The sequence below is a fragment of the Natator depressus genome, chromosome 2, assembly GCF_965152275.1.
Source record: "Natator depressus isolate rNatDep1 chromosome 2, rNatDep2.hap1, whole genome shotgun sequence".
Lineage (NCBI taxonomy): Eukaryota > Metazoa > Chordata > Testudines > Cheloniidae > Natator > Natator depressus.
In genome coordinates, this window is record NC_134235.1 from 221,669,107 (window position 1) to 221,686,295 (window position 17,189).

Here is a 17,189-nt window from a genome sequence, read left to right on the forward strand (position 1 = left end):
TGTTTTGGGTTCTGCTCACTGTGGAGGTACGAATCAGCTTTGAAGTTTGAATCCAGACCCTGGTTTGTTTAGTCTCTGTCATACTTAAGAAGAGAATTGTAATTAATATAAAAGATAATTCAGGACATATCCTGTTGTTCTCTCTGGCTTTCTAGCTCCATGACTGACCAACACAACCCTACCTGTCTTGATTATCATCACTGCACAGGGTCTTTGTGTGGACTACGCCATTATGGCATGCACTGCTAACTACAGCAGGAGTTCTCAACCTTTTTCTTTCCAAGTCCCCCCCTCCCTCCCGTCAGCATGCTTTAAAACTCCACAGGCCGCTTGTGCCACAACAATTGTTTTTCTGCCTATAAAACCAGGACCAGCATTAGGGGGTAGAAAGCAGAACAAAAGCTCAAGGTCCCACGCCACAAGGGGCTCCATGAAGCTAAGTTACTTAGGCTTCAGCCCCAGACAGCAGGGCTTGGGGCCCCAGGCTTCAGCCCCTTGTGGCGGGGCTTTGGCTTTCTGCCCTGGTCCCCAGCAAGTCTAATGCTGGCCCTACTTGGTGGACCCCCTGAAACCTGCTCATGGCAGACCCCTAGTTGAGAACTACTGAGTACAGTATAGGGTCATGAGCTGTCTGGACTCATGAAGACTGTTCAGCTGAATGATAGTGATGTCACTTTTTCTTGCTCTATATAAATCCAAATTGTTATAAAGATACTATTTATATATATATATGTTTTGTATGCTACTCAAAAGAATATAACTATTTCTGCCTTCATTAAGCATCACTTTAAAGAAATGTCTGACAAGTAAAACCCTATAGAAGAGATCATCTATTATATTGTGACATTTGAAAGTGGTTACATTTCTCTGGGTACCAGCCAAGTGCCCAGATTGCGTCTCATTTCAGATAGAGATGAGCCAGTTAAGCATTGTCAATTCAATGTTAAATGCAATACAAAGCTTTCAATAAACTAATGAAAGATTACTTTGAATATGCAGGATAAATCTATAGACTCAGAACACCTATCTTCCCACCATACAGGGCCTAGAAGAAGAACTCGCAAGTAAAATCTCTCTTCAGTCAGGGATAAGAACTGAAAATAGATAAGCAGGTTAACCAGAATTGGGAAGCCTCATTACTTGTAATATACTTCATATTTTCCGTATATAAAGTTAGCAATGAAACAGCTCAAATAATTAATTGTTTACATTAAGAAATTCTACTGTACATAATTAACTTACATGATCAGACTTCAGGATCTCTTATTTATGCAGTAAAATGTTTCTTGAAGACAGAGAAATGACAACGATTGTTTTGCAATGTGTGTACGGATTATCACAGAGCATGAATCATACAGATCTTATTATGTGATTATGGAGAAACATTAATTATACAATTACAAGCATCTATGGCAGTGAAATTTAATTAATTATTATGGCTTGCTGAATGCAATACTGTGCTATTAACTACTAACGGTCCACAGATGTGTTTCTTCTGTTGATTGAGTGACATTTTAATGTTATGTGGGAATGCTAAATTATTGTCATAGCAGATGACAAAAACAGATGGAATAAACTTTATTGAACCCAAGAAGATTTACACTGCCTTAAATTGAACAGTTTGTGTATTTAATCCAGCTTTAAATGTTTTGCTCCATGATTATGATTTTCTGCTTGCGAAGAAAGTTCATAAACAAGTGAATACCTATCAGGAAAAGGCTTTTTAAAAGAGTATCTTAAAATGATAAACAATAATGTGATGAAAATAAACCGTGAAAGCTCACTTAATCTCCTAGTGACTCAGCTGCGTTGGGGGAGTTGGGAAGAAAGTGGGCAGGGAGAACTGCCCTAGTTTCTGTGGCTGAGGATGTTATGCCTGTAAAGCAGGAATTGGCATAATGCCCCCAGTAGTACTGCAGGAAGCGTATAATAACGTCCAGCCAGACTTTCCGAAGCTTGTTGTCACAGTAACATCTTCCTCATGATTGCAATGCATGGGGCTCAAGGCCCCAGCTCATCTGGACATAGCCCCTCTGAAATGTTCCGCATTGACTTTGGCAATGCTGCAGCAGGGCAGCCTCTTAAATGGGAGGACTAAACACCCACCACAACCTCTCCCTAAACCCTTTCTGCTTCATTCCACACTCAAGCAGCCATAGCTCAGCTTTCAGGTGCACCACTTGCAAGGCCGCCATGCGTGGAACTCCCATTGATCCCTACTTCTAACCACAGTGGAAGTTCTGGCTGTGGAGGACCTGCAGACTCTGCCCTACTACTGATAATTAGTTGTCTAAGATTTGAAGGTTAAGGAAAGGGATGTAGCAAACAGCTATTATACTTGAGCTGTATTTGAAAGCAGTAAAGTCTAATACTGGGTTTAGTGAACTTGAGACAAAAGCAAGATGATGGGGGAAAGCTGCCACAACTTAATCACCATATACTGTCTTCTGGGTGTCTATTTTTTCACTTCAAAATGAAGGGCTGATTTATATATAAAAGTGTCACACACAAAACATGTTCCCTTCTAAGTGCTGTGGTGGAACATTTCAAACACTGATTACAAATGCGGCGGTTCCAAGGAGTAGGAAATTTCATTGTGAATATATTTATACCTACAATGAGTGTATCTCAGACACACACAAAATCCTTTTTTTTTCTTGGATCTGAATCTAGTTAATCGGTTTTTAAAGAAAATACACTCATTAAAAAAGTAAGTGTGGTTCTTTGTGCTCTAGTGGTTTATTTAGAAAACAGAAATAGCCCACTCTAGAGAGTGCATTGGTTAGAGCAGCATGGCTATAGAGTTATAGGTGAATTCTTGGCCAATTTTAGTAAAGATTTTCTTTTGGGAAACAAGTTCATGGATGGGATTCTTTAAACCGAACTCAGTGATAGCCTAACTCTGTTCCCACTGCAATCAATGGCAAAACTCCCACTGACCTCAGTAGGAGCAGAGTTAGTCCAGTGCTAAGCACTGCTGAAGATACCCACATGCTTTTCATATTCCTTGGTGGTAAACTCTTGGAGTGTAGCACATCTGAGGTAGTCAGAAAGAAATGCCAATTAGTTATTAGGAGCTGCCACTTCTCTAGTGATTGGTTCAGGACTCACTTCAGATTATACAGAGTGTGAAAATGCTTGTGCACTAACACAATCCAGCCTCATTACCACCACCAAGAACAAATCTTTGAAGGGATGACTCAGCAAAAACTGCCTTCTGCTTCATGGTTACCTTCTCAAGCCCTGACTTGTATGGATTTTCAGTGGCTTCTTCAACTTTCCGCAGAGTTTGTACAAGCTGGACATGATTTTCACTGAAATAGACCCCAAGTCTCTAGATTTTTTCCCCTTTGTGCTAAACTTCCAAGCAAGTCAGAGTTTAAGCTACACTGAAAAGACAAAATAATGGCAGCTGTTTTCTAGAAGGAGAAGAGTAGAGTGGTTATAGATTGTTTTTGCGACAAAAGATCAAAAGCTCCCAACTCCATGTCTGTGGAACTACATAGGGGCACTCTCAATTAACCTACCCAGTCCCAGTGGCTGGATTGCCAACTGCTTTGCTGAATATCAGCGCAGTGAAAGTGTTTGACAAAATAAAATAGTCCAGTCTTTGGCAGTGCCTTACGGAATTTGGATTCAAGGAAACATGTGTGGGTAAATTTATAGCAGGGCTAAGATCCAGCCTCCTAGTTTGCAAATATAACCTCAGTAGTTGCACCTTTATCTAACTGATTTGCACCCATAATCAGAGGTGCAGCAACTCAGATTTATGTGAAGTGGGTATCAAAGTAGTATAATACAGTGGTTAATTAGTTCCAAAATATTAATTACCAGTATTATACAGTAGCCCTTACTGTCTGCTTCCAAGAGTGATCTTACTAATATATTTGGAGGAGACTATGACTGCCATATATCTTAACAGGGATAATCTTTATTATATGTTAAGCACTGACAATGTGTTTCATGCTCCACAGTACATAATAATAGGGTCTCCGTCTCAAAGTGCTTACATTTTAAGAGAATATATGGACCTAGTCTTCTGCTACAGACAAGGCATGCAGTCCTGGATTGGTTGTGTGCCAGGCCAGTTGCTCAAAATAAACTGGGCTGATCTTAATTTGGTTGGCTGCAACCAGCCCCAACGGTTCTCACACAGCATCTAAGCCCTGGTCTACACTAGGACTTTAGGTCGAATTTAGCAGCATTAAATCGATGTAAACCTGCACCCGTCCACACGATGAAGCCCTTTATTTCGACTTAAAGGGCTCTTAAAATCGATTTCCTTACTCCACCCCTGACAAGCGGATTAGCGCTTAAATCGGCCTTGCCGGGTCGAATTTGGGGTACTGTGGACACAATTCGACGGTATTGGCCTCCGGGAGCTATCCCAGAGTGCTCCATTTTGACCGCTCTGGACAGCACTCTCAACTCAGATGCACTGGCCAGGTAGACAGGAAAAGAACCGCGAACTTTTGAATCTCATTTCCTGTTTGGCCAGCGTGGCAAGCTGCAGGTGACCATGCAGAGCTTATCAGCAGAGGTGACCATGATGGAGTCTCAGAATCGCAAAAGAGCTCCAGCATGGACCGAACGGGAGGTACGGGATCTGATCGCTGTATGGGGAGAGGAATCCGTGCTATCAGAACTCCGTTCCAGTTTTCGAAATGCCAAAACCTTTGTCAAGATCTCCCAGGGCATGAAGGACAGAGGCCATAACAGGGACCCGAAGCAGTGCCGCGTGAAACTGAAGGAGCTGAGGCAAGCCTACCAGAAAACCAGAGAGGCGAACGGCCGCTCCGGGTCAGAGCCCCAAACATGCCGCTTCTATGATGAGCTGCATGCCATTTTAGGGGGTTCAGCCACCACTACCCCAGCCGTGTTGTTTGACTCCTTCAATGGAGATGGAGGCAATACGGAAGCAGGTTTTGGGGACGAAGAAGATGATGATGAGGAGGAGGTTGTAGATAGCTCACAGCAAGCAAGCGGAGAAACCGGTTTTCCCGACAGCCAGGAACTGTTTCTCACCCTGGACCTGGAGCCAGTACCCCCTGAACCCACCCAAGGCTGCCTCCTGGACCCAGCAGGCGGAGAAGGGACCTCCGGTGAGTGTACCTTTTAAAATACTATACATGGTTTAAAAGCAAGCATGTGAAAGGATTACTCTGCCCTGGCATTCGCGGCTCTCCTGGATATACTCCCAAAGCCTTTGCAAAAGGTTTCTGGGGAGGGCAGACTTATTGCGTCCTTCATGGTAGGACACTATACCACTCCAGGCCAGTAACACGTACTCGGGAATCATTGTACAACAAAGCATTGCAGTGTATGTTTGCTGGCGTTCAAGCAACATCCGTTCATGTGTTATCCTCAGGAGAGTGAGATATAATCCATGGTCACCTGGTTGAAATAGGGTGCTTTTCTTCAGGGGACACTCAGAGGAGCCCATTCCTGCTGGGCTGTTTGCCTGCGGCTGAACAGAAATGTTCCCCGCTGTTAGCCACAGGGAGGGGGGAGGGTTGAGGGGGTAGCCACGCGGTGGGGGGAGGCAAAATGCGACCTTGTAACGAAAGCACATGTGCTATGTATGTAATGTTAACAGCAAGGTTTACCCTGAAAGAGTGTAGCCAGTGTTTTATAAAATGTGTCTTTTTAAATACCGCTGTCCCTTTTCTTTTCTCCACCAGCTGCATGTGTTTCAATGATCACAGGATCTTCTCCTTCCCAGAGGCTAGTGAAGATTAGAAAGAAAAAAAAACGCACTCGAGATGAAATGTTCTCCGAGCTCATGCTGTCCTCCCACACTGACAGAGCACAGACGAATGCGTGGAGGCAAATAATGTCAGACTGCAGGAAAGCACAAAATGACCAGGAGGAGAGGTGGCGGGCTGAAGAGAGTAAGTGGCGGGCTGAAGAGAGGGCTGAAGCTCGAATGTGGCGACAGCGTGATGAGAGGAGGCAGGATTCAATGCTGAGGCTGCTGGAGGACCAAACCAGTATGCTCCAGTGTATGGTTGAGCTGCAGCAAAGGCAGCTGGAGCACAGACTGCCACTACAGCCCCTGTGTAACCAACCGCCCTCCTCCCCAAGTTCCATAGCCTCCACACCCAGACGCCCAAGAACGCGGTGGGGTGGCCACCGGCCAACCAGCCACTCCACCACAGAGGATTGCCCAAGTAACACAAGGCTGGCATTCAATAAGTTTTAAAGTTGTAAACTTTTAAAGTGCTGTGTGGCATTTTCCTTCCCTCCTCCACCACCCCTCCTGGGCTACCTTGGTAGTCATCCCCCTATTTGTGTGATGAATGAATAAAGAATGCATGAATGTGAAGCAACAATGACTTTATTGCCTCTGCAAGAGGTGATCAAAGGGAGGAGGGGAGGGTGGTTAGCTTACAAGGAAGTAGAGTGAACCAAGGGGCGGGGGGTTTCATCAAGGAGAAACAAACAGAACTTTCACACCGTAGCCTGGCCAGTCATGAAACTGGTTTTCAAAGCCTCTCTGATGCGTACCGCACCCTCCTGTGCTCTTCTAACCGCCCTGGTGTCTGGCTGCGCATAACCAGCAGCCAGGCGATTTGCCTCAACCTCCCACCCCGCCATAAACGTCTCCCCCTTACTCTCACAGATATTGTGGAGCACACAGCAAGCAGTAATAACAGTGGGAATATTGGTTTCGCTGAGGTCTAACCGAGTCAGTAAACTGCGCCAGCGCACCTTTAAACGTCCAAATGCACATTCTACCACCATTCTGCACTTGCTCAGCCTGTAGTTGAACAGCTCCTGACTGCTGTCCAGGCTGCCTGTGTACGGCTTCATGAGCCATGGCATTAAGGGGTAGGCTGGGTCCCCAAGGATACATATAGGCATTTCAACATCACCAACAGTTATTTTCTGGTCTGGGAATAAAGTCCCTTCTTGAAGCTTTTGAAACAGACCAGAGTTCCTGAAGATGCGAGCGTCATGTACCTTTCCCGGCCATCCCACGTTGATGTTGGTGAAACGTCCCTTGTGATCCACCAGAGCTTGCAGCACTATTGAAAAGTACCCCTTGCGGTTTATGTACTCGCCGGCTTGGTGCTCCGGTGCCAAGATAGGGATATGGGTTCCGTCTATGGCCCCACCACAGTTAGGGAATCCCATTGCAGCAAAGCCATCCACTATGACCTGCACATTTCCCAAGGTCACTACCCTTGATATCAGCAGATCTTTGATTGCGTGGGCTACTTGCATCACAGCAGCCCCCACAGTAGATTTGCCCACTCCAAATTGATTCCCAACTGACCGGTAGCTGTCTGGCGTTGCAAGCTTCCACAGGGCTATCGCCACTCGTTTCTCAACTGTGAGGGCTGCTCTCATCTTGGTATTCATGCGCTTCAGGGCAGGGGAAAGCAAGTCACAAAGTTCCATGAAAGTGCCCTTACGCATGCAAAAGTTTCGCAGCCACTGGGAATCGTCCCAGACCTGCAACACTATGCGGTCCCACCAGTCTGTGCTTGTTTCCCGAGCCCAGAATCGGCGTTCCACAGCATGAACCTGCCCCATTAGCACCATTATGCATGCATTGGCAGGGCCCATGCTTTCAGAGAAATCTGTGTCCATGTCCTGATCACTCACGTGACCGCGCTGACGTCGCCTCCTCGCCCGGTAGCGCTTTGCCAGGTTCTGGTGCTGCATATACTGCTGGATAATGCGTGTGGTGTTTAATGTGCTCCTAATTGCCAAAGTGAGCTGAGCGGACTCCATGCTTGCCTTGGTATGGCGTCCGCACAGAAAAAAGGCGCGGAATGATTGTCTGCCGTTGCTCTGACGGAGGGAGGGGCGACTGACGACACGGCTTACAGGGTTGGCTTCAGGAGGCTAAAATCCACAAAGGGGGTGGCTTTACATCAAGGAGTAGTTCAGGCAGGACTTCACGGAGGGTTCCAATAAGAAATGGTGCACCTAAGTTATTGTTCTTATTGGAACAAGGAGGTTAGCCTGGCCTCTGATTGATACATGGCTAGATCTACCTCGCAGCACCTTCTCTGTGAGTGACTGTAGTGTGACCTAGAGGAATGAGTCCCCTAGACAGGGCAGGAGGCAAATGAGTACAAAACAAATCTGGTCTATTTCTTGTTTTGATCCACTCCATCTATCTTTTACATCTTTGGCTGGCAGCAGACGGTGCAGAAGGACTGCAAGCCATCCACATCTCATGGCTGCTCGGCAGAAGATGGCACAGTACGACTGCTAGCCATCCTCATCTCTTGCCTGCCCGGCAGAAGATGGTACAATACGATTGCTAGCCATCGTCATCTCTTGCCTGCCCGGCAGAAGATGGTACAATACGACTGTTAGCAATCCGTATTGCCTGCCTGCTCACCATTAGACTGTTCAATACGACTGACTGCAGGACTAAAGAGAATGACCTGGTCAAGTCACCAAAAATTTAGTCCCTGCGCCCATGTCTGCCCAGGCGCTCCCAGCCGACGTGGCCAGGAGCACCTCGGACATGACGAGGACGGGTACCAGTCATACTGCACCATCTGCTGCCAGAAGGCAATGGGTTGCTGCTACTGTGTAGCAATGCCGTACCGCGTCTGCCAGCACCCAGGAGACATACGGTGACGGTTACCTGAGCGGGCTCCATGCTTGCGGTGGTATGGCGTCCGCACAGGTAACTCAGGAAAAAAGGCGCGAAACAATTGTCTGCCCTTGCTTTCACGGAGGGAGGGAGGGAAGGGGGGGACTGACGATATGTACCCAGAACCACCCGCGACAATGTTTCAGCCCCATCAGGCATTGGGATCTCAACCCAGAATTCCAATGGGCAGCGGAGACTGCGGGAACTGTGGGATAGCTACCCACAGTGCAACGCTCCAGAAGTCGACTCTAGCCTCGGTACTGTGGAAGCACTCCGCCGAGTTAATGCACTTAATGCACTTCTGTGGGGACACACACACTCGAATATATAAAACCGATTTCTAAAAAACCGACTTCTATAAATTCGACCTTATTCCGTAGTGTAGACATACCCTAAGGATGAGCCGGACATAATCCTAGCTACACCTCTTTCAACTGGGCAACATATTTTATGCCAGCAGTAGAGAGGGGGTTATGTCTAGGAAACGCTATACCAGCTCTACACCACTAGAGGATACTCCTGCTCACTGGGCAATTCTTGCATAAGCACCTATGCAGGATTTTGGGCCACTTTGTGCCAATGGGATGATGCAAAGTGGTCACAACACAGGAGAGAATCTGGACCCAATGGTGGATGAGAACAGAAAAGCAGCTAAGAAAAGGTAAAACTCTTCCATCCTGCTTGGATTAGACAGAGAAGGGATGAAGGCTGAGCCCTGCCATTCTCCAACATAGAAACATTGTTCAGTTTCACACAGTCCTAATCTTAAAACCCCCAGTTCATTGAGTATAAGACTGAAGTATTAGATAACACATAGTAGTGTAACATGAAAGCCTGGAATTGATTCCGCTATTTTTATTCTGGTCTTTCAACATTTTACCTATTAATAAAAACAGAAAAAAACCTCTTAGGAAAATCCTCAAATATGTAATATGACCACTTAATGTAAAATATCTGCATACTGACCAAGCAGAAGTCAATAATTTTCATGGTAACAAATTGGTCTGTTTAAGATGTAAATGCAAGTTCAGCTCCACTCTTTATCTGAAGCAATTGCTTTGGGCCAGGTTTGGTTCAGATTTTCAAAATCTATAAGACTGTGATGCTTGCCAAAAATCTGTAATTAGATCGGAAGAGAAGCAAAACTGTCAGATGTAATGGCACAGTACAACAGAGGAACAAAATGTTCCTAAGTTAATTGAGTCAGTTCATTCGCCATTTTTGCCAACCTGCTTTTACCGTATGATTTGCAGATTAATAATGAGGATACAATTCTTACAGTAATTAGTAGAGTTGGATTCCTCAAACACATTTCACTTACAAGACCCACACAATTGTTTATACCAAACAAACTTACAATCGAAAACCTGCCTTCCCACAGCACACATAAATTGTGAACTCCATGTGAACTCAACTGCTGGGTGGCAGTTTAGGTATGCTGCATGCTTGAGAACTGTGTGAGAAGCAATGCTGTCTTAGTACTTCAGGGAAGCTCAGACTAAGGGATTGTACAAACTATCACTGATGTTGATATAACTTATGTCGCTCAGGGGTGTGAATAAGCCACCTTCCCGAGTGATGAAAGTTACACCTACCTAAGCACTGGTATGGACAGCCCTATGTCGGCGGGAAAGACCTCCTGCTGACATAGCTTCCCCCTCTTACGGAGGTGGTTTTATTATCCCATTGCAATAGAGTGTTTTCACCAGATACACTATAGTGGTGCAGCCGCTATAGCGCTTCTAGAGTAGACTAGCCCTAAGGGAATCCTCTGGTTTCATATTACACTTGAGTCTCCAGGACCTGAGAAGAGGGTTCCAACTTTAAGTGAATCCAGGAAGGAGTGGGAGAAGGAGATACTAAATCAGCCTATGGGATTTAGCAAGGACTGCCCGTAAATCATTTCACTTGATCCCCACACGGTTAATTAGCCTATAATAAAAGGGGACTTCTCAGCCCAATTTCCATTGCATTTTACATTTCTAACAGTCTTCTTCAGCAATATACTTGGGTCTTTTCGGAAGACCAGCCACCCTTTTGCAATTGCAAATTTTGTATGCTTCTCTATTTTGTACGCTCCACAGGAGAGTGGAGCATTTGATCACTAGAAAATTTGCCCACAGGAAAATTATAATTTCCCAAACTTTTATGGTACAATACACAGAAGCCAGTCTGCATATTATTTTTAAGATGCCCTTCAGGGCCTTTAGCTGAGTACCATAAAGCTGCATTGTGTATAATACTTTAAAATGTTCCTCTAGATAACTAGCCTGTTAAATTCCAGGCCAGTGCACAACTGCGAATATGATGATCTCCCATATCATCGCAAAGCCACTGGAGAGGGTTGTTCTTTTGTTGAAGGATGCATGTAGTGATTTTCTCTTTTGAAAGGGAAGGAAAAAAAGCAGGCTTGTCATTTGATCTAAATGTTATCTGCTGACATAGTAACTGGTCCTCAGAACCACTGTCAGAAGGTTAGTAAGCAATTTAAAAGACTCTCCTGCTAGCAAATCTATAAGTCTCCTAAGAACAAAGCATTTTGCAAAGAATACTAGACACAAAGAATTTTGAACAGTGTTGATTGATTTCAATCTTCATGTTGAAAAATTATATTCTGAAGTCAAGTGATCTTGATTTGATTCCTGTGACCCAAACTACCTTGCATCATTCATAATGTACTCCAGACTACTGAGTGGCACTGATAAGCTTTGACGTGAATCACATCCAGTCCTGTGCAGTTCCAAGGAGATGGGCTAGCAAGTGTAAACTTGAGAATAGGAGATTTTAGTTGGAGAAATTTCAACCCAAATCCAGCCCTCAGTGCCCCAGTCAAGAAGCAGCTAATGGAAGCTGGAGATATGCAGAAGGAATTGTCTTCCTCCCCAACCCCATTGCCCCTAGATTATACAGCAGTTTTTGACCTTCTCAGCAGCAGACATTACTGCAGTAGTGAAGCCGGAGTCAGCTGCCTGCAGCCCCAGTGCAGCCTCTCCATGGTTGGAGAGCATTAGTGGATTTGCTTATCAGTGGATGCTCCAGTCCCATCCTTGTCCCTATCTGCCCCATGCATTAGTACAGGGAATTCTACCCCAGTGCTGATCTCTGCATGTCCCCCATATACCATTCCCCCTACAGTTGCACTGCCAGGGGCCCCTGAAAAGCCATAAGGATGAGAGCAACCTGACCCTTCATCAACGGCAGAGCTCCCATTGCTATAACCATTAAGTACTTATCTACAAAATTAGGTTAAATTAAATATAGCACTATGACAGAAAAGGAGAAAGATAATAGCTATGCCAAATGAGTACCTCTTGCATTATGCGTTGATGCTCACTAGCCTTGCATCCTCATGAACAGGCAAGGAGAACAAATTTCATAGGATGGGATGCCTCAGACAAAGTTACCATGGGAGCTGGCAGCTAGACGTGCATTTTAATTGATGTGATGGGGTACAGTGTGTGAGGCACATGTTCAGGACCATTAAGGCCTTTATGGATCATCAGTGCTTTGATCGTCATCGAGAACTGAACCAGAAACCACGGTGAAGAATTGAACACAGGAGCAACGTACTCAGTGTTCTGGTACATTTTGGAGGCAGGAAGGCATATTTTGCATTAGCTGTACTTTCTGGGTAGATTGCAAGTGTAGCAATAAAAAGACAACTCATTAGGAACTCAAGGACCATTCCTCCATCATCTCGCTTGAGATAGGAAGGAGAGTGCTATGCCACTTCCAAAGGATTTACTACTCCAGTGCCTCTTGGCATGAATCATGATCAGCATAGAATTATCCTCTCTGTTCCTCTTGTAAAGACACTGTGCCTGATTGCAGTCGACTGCTATGTGTGCATGTGCAAGCACAACGGGGGATGTTCCAGATACTCTACTGAGCTATGTTTGCCTCTGTGTATCAGATTGGAGCGAAGTATATACTGTGAAAATTACTGAAACCAATATGTAATTCTGAGTTACAGAAATCGGAGAAAGAAAGGGGCTGGTAGGCTGGCCCTGGGGTCTGAACCTTGGGGTTGCAAACAGATCACAGTGAGAGACATGACCATTCTCCCTTTCTATACGGCAAACTACAGTAGAAAGATTAGAATATAAAGTATTGAAAAATTACTCAATAGTTTTCCAAGATAGTGCCAAACAGTGTAATCTGCAGCCCCATACTGTTGGTTGAGACAGATATATGCAGGAATATAAAGATTGCCTTCAGTGCAGTGCAATACTGGAGATTTCTGGTAAATATCAGTGTTAACAGAGACTGTCTTTCTTCAGAGAACGTTGGTATGCGCCGTCTGTGAGTGAGCATTTCCATAGGAAAAATAAAAACTCCAGAACACTGGGATGAAGAATATGCAGTGGATACAATAGGCCTAATTCTTGTCTGCACCGTCCCAGCTTTGCACTTCCAGATGACTAAGGCATGGACTGCTGTGGCTACGTCTGCATCGGATAGATTAGCGTGCAGCATCCTAGCTAGCTAAAGTTGTGAAGAGGCATTTCTGGCTACTCTTGCTATAGGGGACTCCAAGAGTAACAATGAAACCAGAAGCTGCTATGCAACATCTTGACAATCAGCTTGCCTTGTTCTAGGCCTTCAAGAGAGAGTGCAGTCAAAGCTGCAGCTAAATCCTTGAAGTGCTTTCCCTGCTTTCTACCAGCATCACTTCTGTCTTATCTGGGTTGAGATAACTGGTTTTCATCCAGGTACTTAACTAAGGCCCTGAGACATTCCCCACATAACCCACATTTAATGAGAAGAATAAAATGGACAGCTAAGTGTCAGCAGGATATTGCTGCGCATGTACTACATACATTACAATATATAGCACAATGTTAGGCTATTGATATGTAAGCGAGGGAATGGTCCCGCTATTGTGAGGAACTTTCCTGGCTTATACACTACCCCAGTGAAATGGGCTAGCAAAAGGATCTGAGTCCTCACTCCATTTCCTTTACCCAGGACTCCTCTTCCACTCTCCCGTGTGGCAGAGTCCTTGTAACTCCAACAAGGCTGGGCCCAGGATTCCTGGGGGGTTCAACCCCCAAACCTTGTCATAGCCACTTAGGGCAGGGGCTAGGGTGTCCTCACTCCAGAGTGCTCTCTCTGCACTGGATGCTTCCCTGACTCACTGATTATTACCTACAGTTCAAAGCAAATACAATTTATTAAACAGCAATCAACTTTTAAAAAATGAGGAAAAAATGAGAAAGGTTAAAAGAAAACACATAACCTTGCTTTGTGGCATGGGAACATCACAACCAGCAGTCTCTGGAATGTAAGGGAAGTTCACAGTCTGTTGCTCAGGATGAGGCAGGGGTCCCGGGGTGGGGGGCAGTCAGGGAGAAGGGGTGGTTGGATGGGTCAGGGGTCCCGGCGGGGAAGTCAGGAATGAGAGGAGGGGTTGGATCGGGTGGTAGGGGGTGGGCAGGGGTTCCGGGGGCAGTCAGGGGACAGGGAGCAGGGGGTGGTGGATGGGGCAGGGGTTCCGGGGGGACATCAGGGGGCGAGAAGCAGTCAGATAGGGAGCGGGGGGTGGGCCACACCTGGCTGTTAAGGGGAGGCACAGCCTCCCCTAACTGGCCCTCCATATGATTTTGGAAACCCGATGTGGCGCTCAGGCCAAAATGTTTGCCCGCCCCTGCTCTAGGTGGCAGCACCCTTCTTCCCAGCATCGCCCCTACCCCATCGGGGTTATGTTCCCCCTCCAAGTCTGGCCTGCAAGGCGTCTTGGCTGGGGGTGTCTCCCTGTGCTGGGCCCGCTGTGCAGGCTCCCCCTCGCTCTGCCCAGCTGCTCACCACACCCGGCTGTGAACTGCTCCAGCTCCAGCCCCGGCTCCACTCTGCCTCAGCACGGCTACTGCTGCTACTGGTGCTCTGCCTCCAGCTTCCTGGGCTGCTTCTCTGGCCCCTCTGGCTCTGGTTACTACAGGTCTGCTCTGTGGGCTGCTTCTGCAACTCCGCTCCCTGCACTGACCTGCTCTGTGGGACCCAGGAAGACAGGACCTCCCTAGCCTCCTGACTCCCTGATTAGCCTGCCTACCCTGTCAATCAGGCTGACCTGGAGCATTGACCTCTCCCCCTTGTTCCTGGGGACTGTCAGTCTCAGTGTCCTGATTTCCCATCGACCCTTCCCCTTTCTTTGGGTACTGGAAGCCAGCCAGTAAAATACCCCCAATGAGTTTTAGTAAGGGGACAAGAGTCCCCTTACAGATATATCAGCTTTAAGCTCTATTAACTACAGAGGCATAGGAAATTGTTTTGCAGTCCTGTGAAAATGTCCAAGATTTCAAAAAAATTTCCCATCCCAAATTGGGACAAAGTCAAAATCTCAAACATTTTCATGGACTGAGTATAAAAAAAAAAATCTAGAAACAATTCATTTTGATGATTTTAAAATCTTTTGTTTTGATTTCAACCTATAATTTTTTTACTTTAATTAGGTTCATTTTTTAAACAAAAACTTGTCTTGAACTGCAAAACAAGTGTTTTTTCATTTAGAAAATGGTGTGAAAAAAATTCCAACAATTTCAAAACTTTATTTTTCAAAAATATTTTGAGTCAAGAAATCTATTTCTTGAGAAAAATTGGCATTTTCCAACAGAAAACAGTAAGTCAAAAAATTCCCAACCCCAACTTTACTATTAACATTGGTGCCAGCCAGATGTCCAAGTACTGATAAAAAACAGTAGTTTTGACAAATTGAAGAAATGGGATGAACGCCATAAATGAAATTAAATAAGAACAATGTTTAATAGTTTATAAGCAGTAGAAAGAAATTGGTCCCTTTCACAAATAAATCATTGGGGTATGCTATAGCACAGTATGAAAAAGCCAAATATTAAAATGGATGACTAACTGAATAGAAGAGAAAAATGGCATGTTATAGGGGTCTAAAGGGCAAATGTACTGAGTTGTGTTTATAACAGTATCCTGTGTAAAATAAATCACATTATGATGTGCTGCTGAATGCAACACTAGACATGAATAAATTTGTTTACTTATTTTTAAGCCATGTCCTGGAGTATTTTGTTTTGTTTTGGTAGTCACTTTTGTTTAAAAAGACAAACTGGAGAGGATTCAGGGCAACACAACTGATAAAAGATTTGGAAAATCAGATCTCTGAAGAACGGTTAAGAGATGTGGGCATGTTCAATCTAGAGAAAAGGCAGCTAAGGGGAAACAGGAAAACTAAGTACTTGACAGGATGTTATAAAGAGAACAGGAATCAATTAGTCTCATTACTCAAGAAAGGCTGAACAAGAAGTAGTAATAACTAGCTTAAAGTGCAGCAGGGAAAATGTATAACTAGAGCAGTTATATAATGGAACAAACTGCCAGTGGAAGTTATGGCATTTCCATCCTGGAAGGTATTCAAGGCTAGTTTAAGAATAATGAAATCCATCCTACAGAGATGTAGGCAGATGGACTTAGATGACCCAGTAAAGGTCCTTTTCCTCAAAATGATTCCATTATTCTATAAATACTCCTAGGCTTAGCAGTAGCTGCACTCTGATGAACTGTTTTAGTTTCTAAGAAGAAACTGTGCTGCAATAAATATGAAGTGAAAAAATAGCTTTTTACCCCAATTAAAAGAAAATTAATGATAAATTTATGTTATCTTAATTCTGTAAGATGTCTGTTCCTTTTTCAGCTAAATCTACTCAGACTGCAATACCTCCAAGAAACAATTATTTTCACCAGCAAATTCAGAGTTCTCCCATACCTAGAATTAGGACAACTTACTATATGCATCTATCTTGTATATCAGTGTTTCCCAAACTTGGGACACCGCTTGTTCAGGGAAAGCCCCTGGCGGGCCGGGCCAGTTTGTTTACCTGCCGCGTCCGCAGGTTCGGCCGATCGCGGCTCCCACTGGCCGCGGTTCACTGCTGCAGGCCAATGGGGGCTGCGGGAAGCGGTGGCCAGTACGTCCCTCGGCCTGCACCACTTCCCGCAGCCCCCATTGGCCTGGAGCAGCAAACCGCGGCTGGTGGGAGCCGCGATCGGCCAAACCTGCGGACGCAGCAGGTAAACAAACCGGCCCGGCCTGCCAGGGGCTTTCCCTGAACAAGCAGCATCCCAAGTTTGGGAAATACTGTTGTATATTATACATATGTTTAAGACAAAGTTAAACTGCTAAATACATACAAAACTATATTCATAAGCTTCATTTGTTTTCTCATGTTAAGGGTAAAAATAGCCACTTGAACGTCTTTCTTATTTGCTGAAAGCATTGTTCAGAATTGTCTTACAGGTATATTATATAGCCTGGGAGACAGATAGGGCAAGAAAGAGTGCAGAGCCTGGGGCTGAGTTTTCTGAGCCTGGAAGGTTGTGTGTGATACTGGGAGAAGCGTTCTTTGAGACTAGGTGTGTTGGATGGGAGTGCTGGTTTCAGAATGGAGGGGCTGCTTCTGAGCCAGGGAGGGGATTGGTTGTCAGCCTGGTCTACTTTGGATGGAGCTGAGAGGTATAATTACTGGGACTGTTCAGTATACCAAACCACTAGGGTGCCAGTGGTGTGCCAGAGGTACCGTGACAAAGAGGCAAGCAATGGAAG

At 45.2% G+C, this 17,189-nt stretch overlaps 1 protein-coding gene across 1 annotated transcript in view; it reads left to right on the forward strand.

Moving 5' to 3' along the window:
- Window positions 1–4,546: 4,546 nt before the first annotated feature.
- Window positions 4,547–17,189, forward strand: part of LOC141981921 (uncharacterized) — a 108,277-nt gene continuing 95,634 nt past the window's right edge. Inside the window, 2 exon segments of the mRNA XM_074943543.1 lie at window positions 4,547–5,102; window positions 5,682–6,170. Of these exon segments, the coding sequence (XP_074799644.1) occupies window positions 4,547–5,102; window positions 5,682–6,170 (1,045 nt within the window).